The sequence below is a fragment of the Mytilus edulis genome, unplaced genomic scaffold (assembly GCF_963676685.1).
Source record: "Mytilus edulis unplaced genomic scaffold, xbMytEdul2.2 SCAFFOLD_2032, whole genome shotgun sequence".
NCBI classification, from domain to species: domain Eukaryota; kingdom Metazoa; phylum Mollusca; class Bivalvia; order Mytilida; family Mytilidae; genus Mytilus; species Mytilus edulis.
In genome coordinates this window covers 1-18,586 of record NW_027267825.1, presented here as the reverse complement: position 1 = coordinate 18,586, position 18,586 = coordinate 1, and the positions used below count along the sequence as shown (strand labels likewise).

General features: G+C 31.9%; 1 protein-coding gene across 1 annotated transcript; it reads right to left on the bottom strand.

Moving 5' to 3' along the window:
• Positions 1-463: 463 nt before the first annotated feature.
• LOC139506057 (uncharacterized) lies at positions 464-11,891 on the bottom strand (the record flags this gene model as incomplete). Its single annotated transcript, XM_071295340.1, has 15 exons — positions 11,214-11,891; positions 9,832-9,948; positions 9,358-9,480; positions 9,081-9,155; positions 8,704-8,778; positions 8,132-8,206; positions 7,816-7,894; positions 6,653-7,239; positions 5,670-5,791; positions 4,689-4,780; positions 4,104-4,144; positions 3,213-3,374; positions 2,793-2,909; positions 1,453-2,085; positions 464-536 (listed from the first exon to the last, which is right to left on the bottom strand). Coding segments are annotated over exons 1-15 (2,383 nt in total), but the record flags the coding sequence as incomplete, so codon positions are not given.
• Between the last annotated feature and the right edge of the window lie 6,695 nt (positions 11,892-18,586).

Genomic DNA, 18,586 nt, shown 5'->3' with positions numbered 1-18,586 from the left:
AAATTTTGAAGATGTCAAATTTACAATTCTGGAAGATTTAAACTATGATAAAGAGTAAGGACCCATTATGTTGACTGATTATATAGCCCTCTAAATACAATGTAAAAAAGATAATTTGTATGATCGCCAATGACACATTTATCCAAAAGAAACCAAATGATATAGAAATTAACAGCTGTAAGTCAGCACACGGTCTTTAACAATACACAAGGCCAAACTGTAAAGTCAGTTATAAAAGGCCCCGAAATCACAATTGTGAATAATTCAAATAAGGAAAACTAACAACCTTATAAATGTACAAATTAAATGAACGAAAAACATTCATGTTACACAGCAACAAAGAAAACATTGAATAACAGACTCTTAACTTGGGACAGGCACATACATACAGAATGTGGGATAACAAAATAATGTATGTATTAGTTGATTGATGTATTACACAAATATTATATTAAAAAAATACCTTTTATTTGCTTTTTTAGAGTCTTTTTCTGTGTTTTTCCTTTGTTTTTCTTCTTTGGTGATGGCATGAGTATCTGCAGGAAAAAATAGGCATATATATTCAACCTCATGAAAATCAATTAAGATATCCACCTTTAAAAATCATATTAAAGAACATGTTAAGTGTGACATTTTAGGTTAAAATGGAAGTAATTACATGTACAACCAATTATATTAATAACAGTACTGCACTTGATATGATAACATGCTTGACATTAAGAGTAAGACTTGATCACAATAAATCGTATTTGTTGCTGCTCACTAACATCAATTCATTGGACTTATAAATTGAGGCAATACTCAAATGTTGTCATTCCTTTCCTGTGTTTTTGGCATTGCAGAAAGTCATGTCTTCCTGAAGTATTTATCATCACATCAATAGATAAGTATTATGAGCAACTGCAGTCATTTTATATGCTATCATTAGTAATATTTGCTTGTGTATTTTGTTATCAGCTTTAACCTAAAGTACTTAATGAAGTGCTTTAACTGTACCACATGTACTGGTTCCAGTTGGATGTCATTTGATATAATTTTGTTAATCTACCTAATGAGATTAGATATCAGATGGTTGAGATAATACAACACTAATTTTGAGTACCTTGATAAAATATATTTGTTTTATACTCAAGAGGCTTGGAAGCTCTGTAAAATTTTAGATTGAAGTTTATTGTGGAAGCTCCAAGGTATCTTTCTATTTTTTTATACGTTATGTTGCTGTCCCATTCTATATTTGTCAACCGTTTCCTTTCAGTACTATACATATTTGAAAAAAAAAAAAATTCTTCATCATTGTGAAGGTCACCAAATCCTGCAATATCCAATTTAAAATAAAACTCATATAAAAAAAAATATACTGATACTTTATATAATGATGTGTGCATACAAATTTAGCAATTTAGCAATTCTTAATTTGTAAGATAAACCAATTCTCATCAAAACTGAACTTACCACAGGATCATCTATTTCTTTGTCTATCATTTCTTGAATTTGTTGAGGTAAGTTTACAACATGAGGCTGGGGGTTGTTTGTCCTCCTTGGCAATAGTGGTAATAGCCATCTTGCATTTCTTTTGCTGTAAAATAATGTCTTTTCTTTACTAGATGACGTTTCTTGTAAATGGCTTACATATCTTTTCCACCATCTATACTGTGTGTCTTGCACAATATCTGAGAACAAATACTTGCATTTTTCTATATTTTTAGATAAGGCATCAAAATTTATTTTGTGAAAAAATGGGCTAACAATTTTAGGAATTCCAGTTGGCATTTTCTTGAGCATTGGTTTTCTCATAGGGATCCAAGGTCTATGGTGGGCTCCTTTGTACTCTGATCGAATTTTTTTAGCTTCATCAATTGAAAACTTGAAATGAAGAGGTGATGTCTGCCCTGATAGAGGTGTTATATGCGGTGTTAACCATCCTCTTATGTCATAAATTCCACCAGTTATCTTACAGGAAGGTAGGAGATGCATAAACCCTGTCAATGTTTCAGCATCATTTTTTCGCAATTTATCTGAAATTTTGCTGAAAGCTGCATCTATGTCTTCATGGGTATGACCAACTGGTAGAAAAGACAGATGAACCTAAAAGAATAAAGATAGGTAGAAAATAATCATCATTAATCACAATTTAGTAACGTAAGTACGTTAAACACAAATAACAAACAAGTAAAAGTATATAGCTCTTAAATCGCTATCGGTGTTTTCTTATTGTTATGTTAAAAATTCCGGGAAATTTTGTTCTCCCTCTGCTCAATATACTCTAGTTCTTCAATTAAATGTGCTTCTGTCAAACTAATGTGTACAGCTCGTTCTTGTGTTGTAGAGTTAAACCTGTCCAATGTCAAGAGGAGGGTTTGTCGGCATCATTTTAGTTTAACCCAGCCCCGTTATATATTTTTCTGTTCTAAGTCAGCAGCCTGTAATTCAGTGGTTGTCGTGTGTTGCTATTAATTATATTTCCTTAGTTTTCTCGTCTAACTTGTTTTCCATTTGTCATTTTGAGGTCTTTGATAGATGGCTATGGGTTTTGTTCAGTTTTAAAGATCGTAAAGTAAATTTTAGTTGTTATTTCTTTGTTATTTGGTCTTTATTGTACAGTTGTCTCATTGCGTCTTAACAAATCTTCTTATTTTCATACAGAAACCGGTCATTTCATGGTCTTTATTTTCCGAACCAAGCTTTTCACATACAAATCACATAGGTAAATGAAACAATAACTCATGAATACATTGAAATAATAAAACAGATTTTCATCTATATTTTATGGACTATGTAAAGTTATATCTTACCTCTTTAAATATATTTTTTCTGACAAGTAACTCACAGAAAGCCAACATAAAACGATTTTTATTTTCTCTAAAGCAATTATCAGCCTGCATGTAGAGAATTTCAGGTAAAAAGCTACCCTGTAAATAAAGAATTGATTAAAAATTAGTTAGTGCCAACAGCATATTCTTTTTTAGTCATCAGTACTACCTGTGCTAAGAACTAAGTGTTTGGGTAGTGTTTTTTTCTAAAATATGAATATTGAAAAATAAAAATTACAAACTGGGTAGTGATTTTTCTAAAATATAAATATTGAAAAATAAAAATTACAAACTTCTACAATTTTTTTTTACAGTAGACCATTAAAAAATATATGAAATGAAAATTACATGTATAAAGTTCACATCTTCTTGATAAATATATCATAGAAACACAAAACTTACCATTAATACACTTGATTCATGCAGCTCTTTCAATACAGTATTCATGATAAGATTGGAATCATGACTATATTCATTTATGTCAATATATGTTGTAAATCTGTTTAGACCATGATTCATTATTCCTTGTACATGTGTCTGAAGGAGATTAGCAACATCTAAGGCCTGAGGAAAAAATAAAGAATGCATACAAAAATAATTTTTACGTAAGACACTACGTGTTTCAATGTGTAATTTGTTAAAACAAATATCATAAGTACGATAGTCTTGTGTGATTTTTAATTTAGTTTCTTGTGTATAATTCAGAGTTTAGTATGACGTCCATTATCACTGTACTAGTATACATTTTTTTTAGGGGCCAGCTGAAGGACACCTACGAGTGCGGGAATTTTCGCTACATTGAAGACCCATTGGTTGCCTTCGGCTGTTGTCTACGCTATATGGTCCAGTTGTTATCGCTTTGACACATTCCCCAATTCCTTTCTCAATTTTAGTATTTTAACTATTTACGTGTTTAGATTTTAACGAAGCCTTTTTTCCTTTGAGAGGTCAAATTCGTTGCAAAATATCAGACACCAGTGCTTGTTCAGTGTGAGTCAATGCTCCTTGTTGACGACCAAATTTTGACCTATATTGGTTTTTGTTTACATATAATGTGACTTGGGTGAAGAGTTGTATCATTGAAACTTATACCACATCTTCTTATATCTTCTTATAATTTAGTAGGCCAGACATGCGTTATGTCTACACAAGACTCACCGATTTGGTTCGATCAAGACTTTTGCATAGCCAAATCAAACTTTTAGACATTAAACTTAATTGGTTAATGAAATCATGGTGATATATATATACAAATGTAACTAATTTAGTAAATGTTACAAAAATCAACCCTACCTTTGAACGTCGTCCTGTAAAATGTGGGAGATCTGTTTTTGCTAAAAAAAATGTAATTTATAATACATGTAATAAGGATCGAGCTGTTTTTTTTTTTTAAATTCATTGAGATTTCAAATCACATTAAAGACACTTACACATGTTAACATGATGACTGTTTAGCAAAAAGAATGATTAGCTTAAGCAGTTGTTATCATTTGAGGTCCTGAAAGTTATAAAGGTGCATGTCAACTGAAATTAACCAAGCAAAACAATTAACATTATTATGCTTATTAAGTTTGCTGAATCAAATTTGTTTTATTTCTAATTTTAACAGAAGGAAATGATCATATAACAATTGAGATATTAATTTATCTATCTTTCATTTTTCTTTTATGGTGGTTTTAGATGATAGTCTTTGTATTTTTACATTTGACAGTTAACTTTGTTAGTGCTCAGTGTCTATTCATATTACTAAATACCAATAATATTGGCTGTCAATATTTATGATAAAGATTTTTTTTCAAATCATCAATGAATTTCGTCATGATACTGAGTGATACTCTTGTTATAGAAAGAGGTAAGAATTAAATTAATGGTCCGTACACTGATCCATGCCATCTATAATAATACTCATGTAGTGTCGTTTGTTCTCTTCTGCATTCTTTCTTTTAGTTCTGTAATATGCTCTTTCTGCCCTGAAGTACAAGGGTATACTGTTTAATGACCATATGCAATTGTTAGTTCCATAATAAACATTTTGTGTTTTTTTTTCAAAACATACTATTAAAGAACCTTTGTGAGCAAGCTCTCATACCCCACACCCCCACACTGTCACTGGACAAACAAAATCTTAACAGATTCCTAAATTCAAAAAGTCTACAAAAGTCAAGTAATAACAATTTTCTTATGGATATGGACATGAGGATACTATGGCTTTCTTAACTATAAAGTTTCATAAAATTTTGTTGTGTAGTTTCAGAGGAGTTGCGATTATAAACTGCCGCAGTAATATATAAAGGCCAAAATCACAAGTTCAAAGGGCATAACTCGTAGAAAAAAATCCATAGTAATTTCCTGTAGACATGCACTCCTATAGTTGAAAGTATGTCATTATTATGTCTAAATATTCAAACAAAATTAGGCCAAAATTTTAATTCAAAAGTAACATAACTCCTGAAAAAAAACTGAATCGTAATTTTCTGTCAAAATGCACAGCTACATAGTTTGTCCTTATTATCTACACAGTTTTCTGAAATTATGTTGTGTGGTTTCAGAGAACTTACAATGTCAAGAACAGGACGGACAGACAGATGAGTCAAATACATTATACCCTGCGCAACTAGTTATTTATTTCTCTGTCAATCTGTCTCTTATGGAGAGTTGTCTCATTTGCAATCATACCACATCTTCTTTTTTTTAGTCGAAAACTTTGTCTTAATTCATCAGATCTTTCAACATGTTCTTGAATATATTGCTTTCAATTGGCGGCAGTATTTCATTTTTTTCTGGAATTTTTTTCTCTCCAATTACCAATATTTCATTTGCTCAAATTACAGAGAAAAGACTGAGATATCGGAAACTTACATCTGTCTTGAATTGTGAACCATTATGCTTTTTTTAAGTGCTTCTCTCTCTGCTTGGTCCCTTGTTTTCTCAAGTCTTGTTGTCAAAGTTGTACAAGTTTGGCATCTTGAAAATGAATTAGTCTAAAAAAAAATATAGGATAAATTAAAACTTATTGCAGAAATGTTATGTATGAAATGCAAGTTGACAAAACTGTGGATGCGGCAGAATCACAATCGTAATAGCTGTAATCACTACACTTTAACAAATCCAAAAAAATAACAGCAACAGATAAACTGTTAAGTTGATTTCTACAACAGCACTTATGGTTTGATTCTCATATTTAACATATTTTTTTTCGTTTTCATCGGTTGTTGCTGGTCAGGTTACGCTATACATGATGAATTTTGAATCTATGATTACACTTATTATTGCTTCTATCCCCTAGCTGTTACAATCGGTTGAATCATTTAAACACATTTTAAACAAACATAAAGAGTATATTTCTACATGATATACCTTTCAATAAAAAGTAATTTATTTCTGACATCGGCATATGTTTACGCATTAGGTTTGATTTTACAGCCAATTCCATTGAGTCTTTAGACAAAGGTAATATCTTTAGTTAGCTTGCTTGCTAGCTGAACTGTGAAGTCAGTATAAGGTAATGTAAACTACCCTCCTTTCTATAGGACTAGGCTACTCCTAAAGGAGGGTAGTATACCTTACATAATAAAGACTTCACAGTTCAGATAGCAAGCAAGCTAACCAAAGATATTAATTTTACCTACACACTCAAAGGAATCAGCTGTAAAGTAATATGTATAATGCATCTAATTATACTGTTACTTCAACAGTTAAATTATTATAAAATATCAATAATTAGACAATTGAAAAATTCAGTAGTTGATGCATTTTCTCTCTCCTTGAAAAACAAAATTAGATACATCATGTGTACATTATACCTCATATTTAAAAAAATAACTTAACAAAATCATATTTACCTTTTTAATTTTTAAAATTCTGAATTCGTTCTTCCACATATGATAAAATGTTGCTTTTGAAACGGAAATTGTAAGTTTTTCTGTCATTTCATTAACATACAGATTGTAAACATCAATTTTTCTAGTTTTATATGGAAGCATGGTAATATCTCTATCAGGCATAAAATCTCCTCTGTATTTTGCATAATCTTGCAACCACAGCACTGTATCTTCCTTTGCTTTTGAGACAGGTCTTCCTTTGATATAGCCTGATGAAATTGCTCCATTACAAAATTTTTCAATCCATTTATAATAAAAGTTTTTATTCACTTTATATAAACTTCTAAAGCATTGTCCACACACTGTTTTTCCTTTATTGACAAAAAATAAAGGCTTTTCAGCATCAAAGTCTGCATCAATAAACTTATCGGAAAACCATTCCACACGCTGTTGATAGTTTTTTGTCCATATTCTGTACCTCGCTTCCCTTATAAATTCAAGTGATAATCCATTAAGACATCTTTTTCGGCACATATTTTTGTTTCTGAGACATTCAATTGATGTTGATAGTGCTTTTTCTAACAGGCTTTTTCTTTCATTTTGCTTACCTGAAGATACAATATACAATTGGTTTATATTAGACAATGATATTGGATTTTTAATATTATAATTCGTATAGCTTGAAAAAGAAATGTTTCAATCGGCTTTTTTCGCCCAAAGAATTGTAGGATGTATTAAAAAGTTTACTCTTCAAAATATAAAATAAAAATGTTCTAAATGTGTCTGCATATAATCAATAGATTTAGAAATTTATAAACTATAAAGACATTCTTTTGTATTTCGTTTTATGTGATCAAGAATTGCATGAGAATAAATATGTGTTTTCTTGTTTCCTGTTGAGTTTGAGACATGTTGTCCTTACATTTATCACAGTTAAGATATAGCATGTACATGATGTATAATATTATATTGGGATATATTACTAAGTTATCAATGGGGCTGTGCATAAATGTATATTGTGTTTAAATAGAACTTTTGCAACATGATCAATCTGGATAAGAAATAAAAATAATCTATTAAACTAATAAGAGAATCCATTGCAATTTTGAAGAAAAAATGATTCACTGCTTCACCTCAGCCACAATCTTTTTCCAAATAGTGTTATTATATCTTCATAATCATACCTTTTGAACTGCTTTCTTCGTTTTTTTTATTTGCATACAATATATCCTCAATGGTAAATGAAAATGACATTGCACCACTCTAAAATAAATTTTTAAAAAATTAATCCATCACATTTGTTTTATCAAAATATGCTCAGAAGGAGTTTTTTTTTCAAAAACATATACAAAAATAAAAAAAATAATTTGAAAAGTTTATGTCATTATCTTGTTTTATTGATTAACCAATTTTTATTTTCAAATTACTTTCTAGAATTCAATATACGTCAACACATGCATAATAATTTGATGGATAAAGATGGTATGCTACTTAATGTACCTGATTATTATCATTAGAATGTAACTCTGCTAATGAACTTCCAAGAATGTCTTCAGATACTTCTAATTGTTGGTCCTTAAAATATTTAAAAAAAAATAAAATTAAAGTCAGTTCATTCCTTCAATATACAGATATGCTTCATTTGACACGATTCAATACACACACAAATGTAATACATATCTTAAGTTTGTTGTAATTAGCATTGTGAATAAATTTCATAACATTTACTTGAGGCAAACTGAAGTAAGAGAACGGAAGCGAAACATTCAATAATATTTTCCCTTTGTAAAGGGTATCACTCTAGAACAGTCAACATATGGTAAAAGTGACGCTACCCAAATTCAAACTCGATATGTGTGGTGTTGTGATAACATTGTGTATAAATTTCATAACATTTGGATGAGGCAAACTAAAGTTAGAGAACGGAAACCAATTGTGGGGTGCACTAACAGGCGGACAGTCATACAGGCGTACAAGGGTAAAACTTAATGGCCCTCCACTACCTCCCGGGCATAAAAACAACATGTTTTAAAATAAATTGTACATCTGATGTTGTTAATAGTACATTGTACCTGCTGATTGTAGTCTGTCTGGTGCTCTGTTAGAGGAGTACTTGGAATATCTACGGATTCTTTTAATTTCTTTAGCTAAATAAAGTTAAAATTCACATTATCTCTATATCCAATGTCAATGAAAAAAAATAGGACAGTAGTTCTCCTTATGTGTAAAGATATGGCAACATTTATGCAACATAAATACTTATTTGATATTTGAGAATACTTTGGTCCCTTCTTATAGAATTTAACTCCTGTGATGTTAAGAGCTGTTAATAGTCTTCTATCAAAATAGCAAATTGATCATATACTAAATTTTTGAATAAAAAATATTTCCAATTTCAATTATGGGGTTGTACTATTTTTCCTTTTGTTTGGTGTTACTTCACTCTTACCTGATTGTTATCTTGTGTTTGTAATTCTTGCAATGAGGTCCCAAGAATGTCCACATGTTTATTGTTTATAGTTGTCTACAATTTAAAATTACATTCTGTAAGGAATTATTAAAGCAATTTAACATGGTATCATATTTAGGGTATGATAAAACAAATGCTTTAAAAAATGAATTTGAATATTGAGCTTGAAAACAATAAAAATACGTCCTAACAGTTCACTGACTACAAATTACTAAGCCCCTACAACAAATCAAATAAATAGGTAAAAAATAACCACCTCATCTTCATCATGTTCATGGATTATAGTATCCTGTTGTAAATGAGGTCGTTTGGGTTTTATTGGAGTTGATGTCATTTGCATATTTGCAAACAAGGTACCATCATAACGATCTTCTAAAACCTAAAATAATAAAAAAAAATCATTATAATGCTATTCATTTTTCATGATATATACATGATATATGGGTTTTCCTTCTGCAAATGTTGATATTTCAGTCAAAAATGTAAACTATTCCTGCCTTGCTTGAAGGTATAGATCTATGATAAACATTGCACATCTGAGCGATATATTTGTAATTCAGTCACCTTTTCTGTCAATATTTAAAACAAACATAAAGACACACATGCAGCTGTGATACCATGCATTAGGAAAAAAATAAATGTGTCTTAATCCTGACAGCAGACTTACATAAATATTGTAAAAATTTTAACACCTGACAGTTTAAATGTAGATTATATTTAAAAATCTTACCTCGTTTTCCTCGTTATCAGAGAAACTATAAGGATCATAAGTAGATGTTGATGTTCTAGACCTTTTCTGGGGATTTCTACTAGGTAAATCTGAATTGTAAGTTTGTCTTTCTCTGATCTGTTAACAGAACCCAAAAAAAAACGTTATATATATACAGTTTTCATCAAACCGGCTTCCTCTTCTATGAAATATTGTTGCTCTAAAAGTAATATTTTATAGGATAATATATATTCTGATCCTCTTCATGTGAATTATAATTTAAATTTATCTTTATTTATATGTTCATATTGTGTAGTGTTGTAATTATGTCCCGTCAGGGGCCCTTAATTGGAAATAAAAGAACTTTACACTTTGAACTTTATAATCCATATTCCTAGTATTAGTCTAGTGCAAATTAAAGTTAAACACCAAACACCAGAGACATATAATATAATAATTGTATTATATGTCTCTGCAAACACTAAACACCCCTAAGATGATAGAAACTGTCCATTAAATCATGAACCATATATGTAAATTTTCCACTCTCTGACATCACATACCAAACATGCCTTATTTTGTAAGAATAAAGTAATTCATTCCTCATGCATCAAAATCCTGCAATCTGATTGGCTTATTATCCTGGTGTGAACACTCCATCATTGTTCATTCCAGAATAAATACAACTTTCCAAAAAATCAATTAAATAAAATCTTACTGAAATCAGAGACATATAATACAATTGTATTATATGTCTCTGCTGAAATAAAGAAGAAAAGAAATAAGATGTCAAATAAAAAATCGGCTGTGCCTCAGGTTGTATGAATTTTCCACACGGGTGTACAATTCTGTACATGCTTCCTTGATTACACCAAGATAACTAGTATCGATATCTCTTGTATAAAAATAATGGTAAAAAGATCACTGTTTATAATATTTGCTTTCCAAATTTCAACTTACAAGTTTCATCTGGATAAAAAATATGTATGTAAATAATAAATCGCAATGTATGTCATATGGTATATGAGGGGGAGGACAGGGGTAAGGGAGACAGGGAGAAAGGGGGTAGGAGAAAGGAGAAATGGGGTGGGAGAAAGGAGAAAGGGGGTAGGAGAAAGGAGAGGAAGGCTGGGAGAAAGGAGAAAAAGTTGGAGAAAGGAGAAAAAATAAAATATCTCTCCTTTTAAAAATTTTTCTAATATTTCAAGAAAAAATATCTCAAAAGGAGATGTATTATTCTAATGGGAGAAAGGAGAACGGGGGTATGAGAAAGGAGAAGAGGGGTGGGAGAAGGGAGAAGGGTACCCCCCTGTCCTCCCCCTCGTATATGTTTGTTTGCAATAATACTTAAATCACAATTAAAACAAATAATTATATAAGAAGATAATATATGTATATCTCACATCTTCACACATAGGACTTCCCGTTGACAGTGACACTTCTGGGTGAATATCTGATAATGAAGTTCCAAGTGGATCCTCAACTTGGCACAGCTGTAAAGAAAAACAAGCATTTGAAATACCACTACCACAACATATCAAATTGATTATAAAAATTAGAGCAAAAAGTTATGTTAGTTTCTGGTAAACCAATATTTGGCAATGTTTTTGAAAAAATGTTTCCCCTTTATCATGGTGTGTTCCGTGGAAACAGTTTTCCCTTTCCATCTGAAACAAAACAGTGGCTTTAAGCTTCGGTCACACTTTACTGGATAGCGCGAACGGGCGGCTAACGGATGAAAATAAATGTTGACATAATTGTTAGCCGTTGGGAGTCCGTTCATGTGCTGACCGAATAAAACGGACGTGTAACGAATGCATAACGGACAGACACCGGATATGCAACGAACAAGAAACAGAAGTGTGCTGGACAGAACGGATGTCGAACGCATGCATGTCGAACGTATATCCAACGGACGAGTTCCGCATAATACGGACGCCTAACGGGAGCGTACCGGATAAAACGGATGAACAAAATATACGGGAAAATTAAAGGCGACATTAATAATACATGTAAATCGGATAAATATTCAAAAAGTTACGTTTTACTGGTTTTGGTATGTTCTTTAAAATGTCGCCAAGGGGCAGTGTCTAGCATGAATAAGAGCTGCTTGATTGTGAAGACGTGCCTTTACTCTAAGATCGATTTGCATAATAAGAATTCATGAAGATCGATTATGTATAATAAGAATTCATGAAGATCGATTATGCATAATAACTATTTATGTATGTAAACAAATCATGAGACACATTAAGCTTCGGTCCATAATGCGGTCAGTCAAGTTTACCTCACAACGTCCTTTTAAGACCTTTTAACATATTGGATAGTTTAAACATCAAATTAAAATCTGGATTTAGGAAACACATTTTAATTAACTCTTTATTCATAAAAATTTTGATATCGTTTTTATGACTGAATTTTATCAATATTGATTGTTTGGATGCATTGGAAATATGTCCGTGCAAACTCACAGTTTAAAGAATTTCAAAATTAATGGCTACCTTCGTTTACCTCAATGTGTATGTAACTTATATTATAATACATGTCAATTACATCAAATCTTGAGATTGTTACTGGTCTTGAAAAAAATATTTTAACAATTCGTGTAGACATTGATAATATTCTTTTTTAAATGACCACGAATTAGAATATGAACCACTTCTTTTTTTTTATTGGAAAAGTCATTCCCGACTACTTATAAACTTTGAAAGATCAAAATAAAAGTTAAACATGCTTACCTCTTCTCCATCCATATCGTCATTTTGTTGGTATTGATTGTCTGGGCTTGGTGCTGTTGATAGTTTTACACAAATCATCATAATTAAGAATAATTCGAAAAGAAAAAATTCAAAATAACACTTTTGATTGAACAATACTCTCATTTTTAGAAAGAAAACGCGCGTTTTCCGGCTCCAATGTGTCCTACTAGGGTGTGCGATTTATCACATTGATTTACTTCACAGTTCAAAAGAATTCGCACAGACTTGAAGGGATATCGTGTTGCATGTAACAAATTATCTTTACCGTTGGAATTCCATCTAATTAAATACTGACCATGCAGAGATCCTGGACATTAATATCTGATAAGAATATTTACATAACAGCGTATTTACTTTTAGATCTGTAAATGTTACGTTAATTCGGAATTTAGCATACCACATGTTTCATTCAAAATTAACGGAAAAATAAAATTTTGGTCTCACAAAGAATGTAATATACGCCGATTAAACAACACATGCAATTATTGTTTTTCAAATGAGATGTTAAAAATAACAAACAATTTTTTAACAAGACCTGAAGACTGTATAAAATTTCCCTATGCAAGAAAATCATTATATATATGTACTATTCTTTTGCTACTGAGGCTGTGCGCTGTTTTTTCCTCGAGGGGGAGGAGGGGGCACTTACTATATAATTAGTAGTAGGGATGAGCCGCTGTAATAGGTCACTCTATTATATATGAAAAGGGTGAGAAATTCAGATTCAATATATCAATAGGTTGATATTATCACTTGCTTGATTATATCATAAGTATCTGAAGTTAATCAGATGTCCGTATTTTTTTTTGATGCGGTTAAACCACAGTCGTAAATGCATCAGTTATTTGTCAAACCAATTAAATTCTATTTACTCTGATGTGGTTTTTCCACTGATGCCAGTAATAGATGCAATAAATCCAACCATTTTGACATTTGCACCTATTTAACATTCAAGGGTTTGTAAAAACAACGATAACAATTATTTAGAGAAATTCCATTGTGACAGTGTCCTTGAAGAGCTAGGGAACAGCAATGTAACTTTTAATTAGTTTTTAATTATTATTGAACATGTTAAACTGATCAGTGAAAGTGTTACTCTCTATGGTGATATTACATTTATCTGATCATAGATGTTATACCATCTATGATCTGACCAAACGTCTTTTACATGTATTGTATTTTTTGGAATTATTTCTTTTATATAAAAGGGGGCAATAAGAAGAAAGTGTTTAAAATTAGACGAATTTATTGAAAAAGAAGAGGTATTACTGCGCTACTACGTTGCTTAATAACAATGAACGCGATGATGAGCGGGACAGAAAAAAACTATACTAATGTACCAGAAGATGGAAAATATTCAAATATATCTAAACTGGGGTCTTCTTTTGTCAATTGATATATAACAAGGTCTAGGTATATATTTTTGATAAACAAAATATATGAAAAGGGTGGGATACTCGATGTCCCAGCTGCTAAAACCTACCAAAAACAAAATTGAAATGCCCTTCCTCATTTATAAGCATGATCCGTATTTAAAAAAAGCCAATTGTACACACTTTGGACAAGCATAACATATAATTTACTTTTCAGGCTTTATCAGGGAGATATAAAAAAAAGATTTATCAAATATCTGATGACTTTACGTCGCATCTGGTGATCTTGATGCCAATGGATGGTCCCTTTCACCATCCCCGAAAGAACGAGAGCAATGTTTTTATAGTAATATGCATAATTTCGTTGTTACAAGTGGTTTGCTAATAAATCTAGCTATTTATTATTGATATAGAAATGCACAAAAAAGATAATATGATTCAGCAATCGATGGACAAACCACAAAAAGACATATAGATTCAACAATCAGTCTTCAAGAATCTGCAAAATAGAAACAACAGAAGATGTTGCATGATTGGCAATAAGTCAACTCTTCACCAGAGACCAAATGTAAGAAGTCGGAAGCATATTGTTCAGTGGTTGTAGTTTGTTGTACAGGATCATACATGTATAGTGTTTCTCGTTACTCGATATTTATATGTATTAGACCGTTGGCCGTTTTCCTGTATGATTTTTTGTAAAAAAAAATCAGCTCCCCCTTTTCGTGTGTATGTTAGACTTAAAGCTATATATTATTATTATTAGCATTATTTCCAAAGAACTCCATCAGAAGATCCGATAAAAAAAATTAGGGTCGGGGCTATAAAAAAACAGGGTCGGTCGGGTTACCGGAAACTCAGATTCTTTTTTTCTCGGCCCTACTGAAATCCATTCCATAAAAAAAAATCGAATTATTACAGAAGAGTGTCCACCATGCACTTGCAGGTAGTTGCACTATTATTGATAAAGTAGAATAATATTATACAAATGCATGTATGTAACTGTAATATACAAGTATTAGTATAATATATAACAATAAGCCAGTCTAAGAGTATACTGATTTGTATCACTACAATATAGTAGTCATTACGGTAAGGTTTAATTCCCTGTCATTAATTTATCATCCATGCACGAACTTGTCTCATATTTTTTTTTATATCTGTACATTTACCGCACTTTTAGGTATAGAGACGTGAGTTTTTTCTCAGACAAGTGCTTGTCGGATCATCCACAAGAACTTGCGGTCATCCGATGTTCAGTACTTTTTGATTTTTGATTGATTTCAGTGTGTAGGGTCTCAGTATTGAATCGTAAAGAATAGGAATGTCTGCTAAATTAACTAAATAATTTAAAAAAAAAAAAAAGAGAATTAAACAGTTGCCGAAAAAGTAAGGTGTCAATCATACCTGTTACCTCATAAGAGAAACTCGTTTTGACGGACATGTATACATAAATATATATAATACCTGCATGGAACGAATCTCATAATTATACCAAATATGTATTTCCATTATCTATAATTAATATGAAATTCACAAAATAAGTATGCAGTGTTTTTATAGTCGCTGAATTATGAAAAGTAGAATAAAGACAATTGACAAAATGACAGATTGAAAGCCTTTTACAGTTTGCTGTACGATTTTAATTTGCTCATTGTTGCTCATTGTTGAATGCCATTTTGTGACATAAATCAAATGTGCTTACCCTTTAAATGGTTGGTCTCTGGTGGAAACTTACTCATTTGCAATCATACCCCATCTTCTTATTATACCCCCGCTTTAAAAGGGGGGATACTGTTTAACCTCTGTCTGTCCTTCCGTCAGTCCGTCAGTCAGTCCGTCCGTCCCATGAATATTTTTCGTCGCATTTTTCTCAGGAACTACAATACAAGGATTTCTGAAATTTGGTTTCAGGGTTTATCTAAGTCAGCTATACTGTGTGATGCGTTTTCAGATTGATCACTTGACAACTTCCTGTTTAGGCAGCAACCATTTGATTTTCTGGGGGGGGGGGGGGGGGGGGGGGGCTATGGGTTTTTTTTGGAAAAAAAGTTTGTTTCCAGGTTTTGGTGAAAAAAATAATTTGTTTTGGACCCTGAGAAAAAAAAAATGTTTGTTTCATCCTCAGCTGCCACTATCTGTAATGCTAAAATTGAAAGAAAAAAAATGTTTTCGGTTTGTCGCTAAAAAATAGATTGTGTAGTTTGGTAGAAATCCAGTAAAGTTTAAGAAAGTTATTAAAATTTCAAAAACTTTAACCACAGAGTGAATATTTGTTGACGCCGCCGACGACGCCGACGCCGACGGAATGTAGGATCGCTTAGTCTCGCTTTTTCGACTAAAGTCGAAGGCTCGACAAAAAACCATAGCCCCCCCCCCCCCCAAAAAAAAAATAAAATCAAATGGTTGCTGCCTTACCGAACACTTGTATGATTTTACACATGATAGCCAAGTTGAAAATTTTCGTCACATTTTTCTCAGGAACTACAATACAAGGATTTCTGAAATTTGGTTTCAGGATTTATATAAGTCAGCTATACCGTGTGATGCGTTTTCAGATTTATCACTCGACAACTTCCTGTTTACCGAACACTTGCATATTTTTACACTAGTTATATTATCCACTTGCGGCGGGGGTATCATCAGCGAGCAGTAGCTCGCAGTTTCACTTGTTTTCATATTGTACCGATGTCATGTGTATTCAAGGTATGAAGCATCCGCGGATTTATCTTTTAAATTATAAAGCTTTACACATATATAGTGAACCCTGTCACCGGAATAGCTTCATTGTATCTTGTATTTTGCAATTGCGTGGCAGCCAAAACATAAACAAATTTAATGCAGCAAAATCTATATAGGTGTGTCTCATAAGTCAATAAACTTAAATCATGTAGGGTTTACATGCATATGTCATACTTTGTTAATTTTGGTATTTATGAAAGTTGGTCCTGATTGCTATATTTGTTGTTTTTGTTGTATTCACAACTTACATTTGTAGATATTTGTCCGGTTTATGTTTTCGTTAGAGGTTTATGTTTTCGTTTCTGCTTTGTATCAATCTGTCCCAGGTTAGGAGAGAGTATAGCTTTCACAATATTGTTTTACTCCGTCCCATTTCTAATGTCTGCAGTTCAGTTATTGATGTTGGTTTCTGTCGGTCATATGTTTGCTTTTTATGCTCCACCTACGATAGTAGAGGGGCATTATGTTTTCTGGTCTGTGACTCCGTTCGTTCGTCTGTTCGTCCGTCTCTGCGTCCGTTCGTTCAGGTTAAAGTTTTTGGTCAAGGTAGTTTTTGATGAAGCTGAAGTCCAATCATCTTGAAACATAGTACACTTGTTGCTTATGATCTGATCTTTCTAATTTTAAAGCCAAATTATTCTTTTGACTTCAATTTCACGGTTCACTGAACATAGAAAATGAAAGTGCATGTTTCAGGTTAAAGTTTTTGGTCAAGGTAGTTTTTGATGAAATTGAAGTCCAATCAACTTGAAACTTAGTACATATGTTCCCTATAGTATAATCTTTCTAATTTTAATGCCAAATTAGATTATTACCCAATTTCACGGTCCATGGAACATGCAAAAGGATAGTGCGAGTGGGGCATCTGTGTACTTTGGACACATTCTTGTTGTAAATTGTTTTGTTGTAAATTGTTTATTCAATAGAATTGTTTCATACTTTTATACAGTGTTTTTTTTATTACGGCAGACTATACGGTATTATATTTTTCTCATTGTTAAAGGCCTTATGGTTGTATACATCTACCTCATGTGGACTATTAATTAGACCGTTGGTTTTCCCGTTTGAATGGTTTTACACTAGTAATTTTGGGACCCTTTATAGCTTGTGGATAGCGGCTGTATATCCAGATACCCTTTGTCGTTGTTTAACTCACAAATATCCTATATCACCATGATCTCCTTTATCTCACAAGTTTTTCAAATGAAATATTCAAGTTTATATATTCATAAATAAACACATGAAAAATGCCGATGAATCTTTAACCACTTAGTTTTTCACAGACGTGCTGATAATCATTCAAATGTCTTGTTGTGTCGTTGGGTTTTTGTCTCAATGACGTTAACATCGGATCTATCTCCTTTCATTGGTACGGTTAAACACCACATTCACGGTCAATCGTGCCACTTAATATATTAAATAATATACTCTTAAAACCAAAATTCAGGTCAATATCAACCATTGTCAGGATAAATGGAACACAAAAGACAGATTTATTTTTTAACTTTTGGTCAAACTGATGAACATTGGAAGCTTCATATACGGTATCCTGTTACGGAGTGGCTGAGGCCCCAGCCACTTAAAATAGTATAAAAAAAAATGTTCATGCTACTGGTATATCAAATACAATGGAAATATAGGTACAATGTACACAACTGCGAAAACATATTTTCTACCATTATGTAGAACCTGCGTCATTTCGTGGCGGAACAGAGATTTGACATTCATTCATTCCGTCGTAGATTTCGGTAATATTTAAGTGCAGTCTATTGTAAAAAAAGTTAGACATCGATCAATTTGTCAAACCGTCATGTTATGATCAAAAGACAATATTCAGAGCAACATGTTTGGAATTATTTCTTTTTTTTCTTTTTTTCATAAACTAGTTATACTTCTAAAGGGACT